The sequence below is a fragment of the Perissodus microlepis genome, chromosome 5 (genome assembly GCF_051167445.1).
Source record: "Perissodus microlepis isolate ML-2025 ecotype Zambia chromosome 5, ASM5116744v1, whole genome shotgun sequence".
In the NCBI taxonomy this organism is placed as follows: Eukaryota; Metazoa; Chordata; class Actinopteri; order Cichliformes; family Cichlidae; genus Perissodus; species Perissodus microlepis.
Window position 1 is genome coordinate 24,440,167 of NC_140465.1, and position 7,327 is coordinate 24,447,493.

General features: G+C 41.8%; 1 protein-coding gene across 2 annotated transcripts; it reads right to left on the bottom strand.

The window, feature by feature from the left end:
• Nucleotides 1-210: 210 nt before the first annotated feature.
• Nucleotides 211-5,564, bottom strand: mych (myelocytomatosis oncogene homolog). Of its 2 annotated transcripts, XM_084929021.1 has the most exons (3): nt 5,227-5,564; nt 3,185-3,713; nt 211-2,489 (listed from the first exon to the last, which is right to left on the bottom strand). In XM_084929021.1, exons 2-3 carry the CDS (start codon nt 3,702-3,704, stop codon nt 1,939-1,941), a joined length of 1,071 nt encoding a protein of 356 aa, XP_084785147.1. In that variant the 5' UTR covers nt 3,705-3,713; nt 5,227-5,564; the 3' UTR covers nt 211-1,938. The 2 variants fall into 2 exon arrangements, with proteins under 2 accessions (XP_084785147.1, XP_084785148.1); XM_084929022.1 differs by lacking the exon at nt 5,227-5,564 and having other exon boundaries at nt 3,185-3,931.
• Nucleotides 5,565-7,327: the final 1,763 nt, after the last annotated feature.

Here is a 7,327-nt window from a genome sequence, read left to right on the forward strand (position 1 = left end):
GGACTGTCATTTTCAATAAAAGATGAGCTCATACTAATGGGTATGAATAGATATGTTCTCTTAGGCGATAAAAAGTTTCAGGTATATTGATCAAGTTGTTTTCTGTAAGAGACATTAATAGCATGTCACAGTTTCCCCCCCCCCCCCCATTGTCCCTTCTTGTAAGTGCTCTGACAACACATAATAAATCACCACACAAAAAAATTCATCTCTAATTTACACTTTAAATTTTATTTAAAAAAAAAAAAAAGTGCATTCACAACAAAGAATGAATAAGACTAAAATAAGTTATATTACAATATTAAATGTACACTTGAACAAAAACTGTACAATATGTACAACAGAACAAAAGGCAAACAAAAACATCACAGGCCCAATTGCAGCCAGGTGGAGGTAGGTTTCCTAAAGAAAATTGAGTCATCCCTGCTCACTGCATGTTTACAAGGCAGTTATATGACTAATTTCTATGAAATGAACAGTTAAATATTTGCAGAAATACAATTAAGCTTCCCTGAAAGAACTGGTTTGGAAGAAAACAAAGGAGACAGTGTCCTGAACAGCACGCATCTCAAGGCAAAACTGCTTCTGGCTATCAACGTGTCAAATATTTACTGATTTAAGAAGAACTTACTTCAAAACCTAATTAAGCCATCTGCACATTTCATTATTAACCTTAATAGCAACATGAGCAAATTAATCACCCGACAGTCCAGGATTCTGCTGGACATGTTCATGTCTTATAAACTATTTTTTTGTGTTACAGCGAGAGTTTATAGAACAGCCTGTGAATCCAACCTTTCAAAACAGGGAATGTTTATTAGTGAGTGGCCCTTGTTGATTTACAAGTCTTTACATAAAATATTTATTTCAAATCATAAGTAGTGTGATTTTTGTTTCTTTTAAACACTGTTGATTTTTTACAATTTGATCCAAGTACAAGGGCCACCAACTGACCAATCAAAATGACACTTACTCATCTGAACTGACACAAAGCAAAATGACTGAATCAAGTGACTATGACTGCGGCTGTTGCAGCCTCCTCCGACTATTAATTTAAAACTGAGTCTGTCCGCTTTTTGTTTATTAAAAAAAAAAAAAAAAAAAAAAAAACCACACATGCAAAATATAAATGTTAGAGATTTTGCCCAAACTTTGGCTGCTTTGCAAAGCTTGCAGTTCAGTCTTAACAAAAAACAAACCTGAAGGCCACTTAATATGGCTCACCTTTGAGCTTAACAGAAAACACATAACTCAGTGAGTGAACTAGTGTTGAGCTGAACTGAGGCCAAGCATTGCTGTGTACAGCATTGGGATTAACACAGATTATTCTGGTAATAGTTGTGTTTAGCCCAAACATAAAAGCCATACAAGGCTGAAGGCACAACTTTGTAATTACATTAAGTCAAAGTTAACAAAGCACAATTAACTCTAAAGCCACCAAAGACCTGTGAGAATGGAGGGATCATAGGCAATATGGCTATAAAAGATCCTGAAAATAATATTCAAGTTTCATTAAACTACAACACTGTACTGCAGTGGCTTCCAGTTAATTGGTCTAATTGAGACTTTGCTTTAAATCATTGACATTTGACATACTCCCACAGATGACGCAAAAGAAATGACAGGATGTTGTCTTTGTCTTGTGTATTGAGGTGGCAGGGGGACCAAAAGAAAAGAAAAGAAAGAAATGCACTACACTCTACAGTCAGCAGTCAAGGCATGACAATGATTAATTATGAGGCAATGTGTGTTATATCATGTCCAGGGAAACTGTGTGCATGTGAATATACAGTCTACATGACAGAAACAACTGTATGTGCGCTTTCCAGCCGGAAAAGCCATTTCTTACTCCCATCTATCTACAAAGTCTCTTCCCTTGCCCCGCCCTCCCCGACCCAAGAAGTCTCTGAAAACCTACAAATGTCCAATCCTGGTCCGTTACCTACGGAGCTGCTCTAGTCTGGCTTTCAGCTGTTCCTGTTTGGCTTTAAGTTTGTCTTTCCTGGTTTGCAGTCTGTGGGACTCATCCTCTAAACTATAAATACAGTCTCTGGCTTTCTTCAAGATCACCACCTTAGATGCCTTGTCATTGTGCGACAGCTCAGGCACGTTGTCGCGCAAGCGCATGAAACAGTTCTTTAGCTCGTTTCGGCGTTGCCTCTCCATCACATTGTGAGTCTTTCTCCGCTCCTCCTCATCCTCCGTCTCTGTTGAGTTTCGGGATGAGTGACGCGATGAGGTTGATGAAGAAGAACTGCGCGAAAGGCAGTGGAAGCGTGACGGGCCATCGCTCCCTCGTGCGCGCTTGTTTGATGGCGGCGGTGATGCAGGGCAGGGAGCAGCGTAGTTGTGCTGTAGCTGGATTTCAAAGCGGTATCGCTGCCGAGCACGTTGTTCCTCTTCTTGCTTCTGCTGACGTTCAGCCAATGAAGGCTCAGGGGAGGAACTTGAGGAACAGCGGACCACAGTCACCACATCAATTTCCTCCTCTGTAAGAAAAAAAAAAATAAAAATTTAGAGTAGTTCTTTGGCCCCCCATGACCATGTCATAATCTTGGTGGGTTGTGGCACAACTTTTAAAAGGACACACAGTATAGACTGCACAAAGCCCACCGAAGGACACCAGTCAGTTGTGAAAATCTAACTTGAAATAGTTAGAAGTTTACAACATCCACAAAGAAGTCCAGTGGAATTACCAAATCACAACAAGCTTTCATATCCTAAGAGATAGTAACCACTGAAAAACTAATATAAATGCCAACCTGCCATCTCCGTTCTAGCACAGAGATGCTGCAGGGCTTAAGGCAGTAAAATGGCTCATTAAAAGCGTAATATATTGAGCCACAACTCACCGCTAAACATGAGTCACACACATATTTCTCTTAAAACCCCTAATCTACTTAATGCCACTCAACATCTTAAACCTCACCCACACCTTAATAACACCCTTCAGTCATTAAGGCTTCTGCAGATTAAAGGTGGGTGCTGCTGTCCTGATAAGCTGAACACAGAACAGTTTGGGCTTAGTGCCAGTAAACATTAACAGAATTGTCAATGAAATGCCGGTGAGGCTGTTCTGGGTGTGGGTGTTTATACTGATAAGCACTGCAACAACAAAGAAGGACTGAGATTAAAGTTAGAGTTGATCATCAGCACTACAACTTAATGAAAACATTCAACTTACCAGAGTCGCTAGACGAATATGTGGACAGCTCGCCACCAACTGATCCGTAGTCTGATGTAGCTTCACTGGGCTCCGGAGCTTCCATAAGGCTCTGGCAGTCAAGTGTGGAGCCGGCGATCTCCTCAAAGATGCGGGTATCAATGTCAGATAGTACGGGGCTGCAACCAAGTATTGAGGAGACAAGCTTCTCCTCAGCTGCCAGGCACTGCCAGAGGCAGTCCTCAGCTTCCTCAGAGCAGGGCTGGTTAAGCTCGCCTCCTTTCTCAGCATCAGAGTGGAAGAAGTCACACTGCCAGTTGAGCTGCATGTCATGGTCCTCCAGTAGAATATCCGACACGTAGCTGAGCTGGTCCTCCTTGGACAGAGGCTTATCACCACCCAGCCCAGACTTCATGGGGGGCGACTGCGGAGGTGTCGGTAATGCCTGGAGGTCTTTCATCAGGCTTTGGCAGAACTCGTCATCAAAGAGCAGCGGCTCTGAACAAAGCCAGTCCTGCGACTGAGTGAAACTTTCCAACATGTTTGATATCTGGGAGAACGACAACAACAACAACAAAAAAGGTATAAATTAAAAATCTAAGAGGTAGTGGAGCTTATAAAGTTAAAATCCAGAGAAGCTGATCCAGTAGTGTCTTTACAGCAGCGCAGTCAGCGTCTATTGGGTTAATCCCAGCAGCAGCAACACCTGTTGTAGTGAAAGCTTTAACCTGTTCCTCTAGACTGAGTCCCCAACCTGCAGGCGCTACCTTTTTATCTGTGTTTACATCACTATAACCCCGCCCCTCTGCTCCTGGGGAGGCCCTTAAGCCCCCCCCCCCCTCCTCCTCAAAAAAATACCCCACTCCCCATGACATCACAGGAACAGCTGGGACACACAGAAACTTTACACCTCTTTCCACCATTTACATTGTTCCTACTCAGAATAATAAAACACTCGCAAATTAAGTCAGGCTGACTGCTGACATAGAAAACAATACTCTGAGTCTAAAGGAATGGGTGCGTTGCATTTGCTACGATACTTAGACCTCTTGCTGCTGTTAAACACAAATGCAAAAAAAAAAAATTCAGCTTTCTGGCACAACACAAAGGACAGTTTCCCAACTCTGTTCAGAAATACACTATTAAGCACACACACACGCAAAAACATGCATGGGACACTACATGTTGATTTTCTACTCAATTAGAAGCCACTCCCAAAAGCTTTAACAACAAAAGCTTTAAAAAAGTTTCACTGAAGAAAAAAAAAAAAAAAAAAAGCGCATTTCTCATTTAACCAAGGTCGTTTCAGCTGGAACAGCCTGACCTATGGTCCTATTTGGGGGAGGGGGAACTCTTATAATACTCCTGTGGGGTCGTATGGTATGTGCATGTATAGCAGGCAATGTGGGAGAACAAAAGCAGCAGTGTGTGTCCGGGAGTTAAAGGCTGCCTTTCTTTACCATCACGGCCTGGGAAAAGCTGAGCTACAACTTAAATGCAGAGCGCAGACAACGATTACGCAGCAATATTAAATACATTCTACACTTTCCTCTCTCTTAACGTATCCAAAATATCTCTTGCACGAAAGGACTTCGACCAAAACTACTTGAGACCAAGCACAGCTGGAATGTGAAAATAGAAGAGCACGAATTTCCTTAAGCTTTTGAACGCATCTGCTGTTAGGTCGCCCTGCCTTCATGCATCTGCAGAATCTATTGTGCAATGATTCATTTAACCAAATTCACTAAGGTGACACACTAGAAAAATAGAATATAAATAACTACACGGAGTCTAAGAATGAATCTCCGTAAGAAAAGTAAAAGTCAACCGTCCGTAAAAGCTCAAAGTCCGTAAAAGGATTTAAAGGTTAACCGGCGTTGACGGTCATTTAAACCCCGCATGCGTTAAACAGCGCCGGGACCCCACGTGAAACCGGCAGTCATTTTTTCCTCTTTGAAGCACCGTTAAGCTACATCAAAAGAGCAAAAATACAAAAAAAAAATGCACAAAACTCCCATTCTCACATGCGTACAATGAGGTTTCTGATAAAACAGCTGTCTTACCTTCAACTGTCCTTACAGGAGATTGCACTCAAAATAAAGACAAAAAGTAGAAAATGCCCTATTTATCCAGCAAAGTCCACAGCGAGACGAAAACGACTAGAAAATCCTGCCCAAGTGAAACTTTCTGCGTGTAAAATTGAAGTTTGCGCAGGGCAGCATTTCGGGTGTATCCTGCTTTTTCTTCTCTCCTCCGCCGCTTGTATCAGCCAGAGTAGGTGCGGCTGCAGCGGTCACTGAGTTTAATACAGGGCGTACGCCGCGATCCTTCCGCCGCCGCTAAACTCGCGCCAAAACATAATAGTCAACAAAGTGTCGTTAACGGCAATCAGATCCACCGCTGATAAAACCGCCGTCGGTTTCTCTTTTGATTAAGTCCACGCGGAAAAAACGGGGGTGACGGCAATTTGGTTTAATTGCGCACTGAAGCCGGGACTATGCGCGGAGTGATACATACGCTTGCTTGATTTCCAGGAATACGGTGGCGGGTAAAGTTGGGAAGAAACACACGTGGACTGAGAAAAAGCCGGGTATCTAACTGCTCACTGCCTGCCTACTTTTCTCCTTCTCGCCTTAAGGCGTCATTTGAAAGCTACAGCAGAGTTAAGCCAACATAAAACCATTTAAACAGTGATTTTTGACAGTCTAAATGATAAAACAGTCAAGTGAACCACACTTGAGGTGTTAAAATGAACATTTGTATTATTTTTTTAATGATATATTTCAGAGATTAAAAATGAGTAACACATACATCTCACTCATTACTGGAGAATGTAGAGGATACGCTCACGCATTTTTACGGGTTAAGGGGCTTATACCGCGTTTCCTCCCCCCTCTTTGTCCCTTTAATTGTAATATGAGAAGGGGAGACAGGCTGACATACAGATGGACTGAGTGCTCTCAGAGCCACGTTATCCTCCAAATCCAACTCTTGCGAGTGTTTCACCATCCACCCCCTCCCCCTCTACTACTACTACTACAAACTAAAGGACCTAAAGCGTCATCATATCACCTACTCCACTTTAAGCTTATGCACAATTACACATTTCAAACACGAAAATGTATATTTTACAGTCATTTTTATTCTTCAGAAAATGCTAATGTTTATTTATCTATGATGTAGTTTTTGTATATTTTGTTGCAGAATAAATTCAAACAAAACGGAATGAACAAACACAACATATGCACATTTTACTGTTTCCTCCATTATTTCCTAACTGATCGTTTACAGATCCTTCATTGTAATAAATTATCTTCCAGTCGTCCCACTCTGACACTGTAGCCCTCCATCCAGTGAGTCCCTTGCGCTGCTCCACTTACGTAACCGTCAAGGATTTTGCCGGTACACGTGCAGACACGTCGGCCAATCAGATTGCGAGTTAGCCTGTTCACGTGAGTTCTTCGCAAAGTCCAAGGAACACTGTAAGGAAATCTTATACCAACCCCTTTCTATAAATTAAATTAAACCCAACACACGTGCCAATTAATTTAAAATGAGCTTTATTACATGCATTAAAAGTGTGTCTGTATCTATTTTTTAAATTACGTGTTTACTAAGATGATCATGACTTATGATATGCATAAGTCTCCACAAAAAAATCTCTTATTATAAGCTCAAAGACCCCAGCATGTATTCAAACATGTAAAGTAACAGCTCTTCTTCATTCACTGTTATTCACACACTGCTTTTCTGAGCATACTCTGCGTCTTTAGATGTAATCACAGCCTCCTAGGTGGTCTGCCACATGTAAACTACTTTCTGCTGAGTGTGAAAGTGTACTCTGTGTTTTCACAAGAGGGTGAAGTATCAATATCACACAGACAACAACAGCAAAGCTGCACTGAACTTGCACTAAAGAAGCAATCTGCTGCTCCACATTTTAGAAGATGGGGTTTTTTGTTTTTTTGTTTTTTTTTACAGATAGAGATCACAAGCAGCAGAAAGAACATTTTGTTACAGCAGCAGTGAACATTCACACAAGAGCAGGGAGCAGGCTGAATAAGTGGATTAATGTGCCACCTACAGGCCAACTGGCAAACTGACTGGTGGTTGGCCCAGTTTCACCTGAGTATGTTGAACATCTTGACCGAATGACTGGATTCT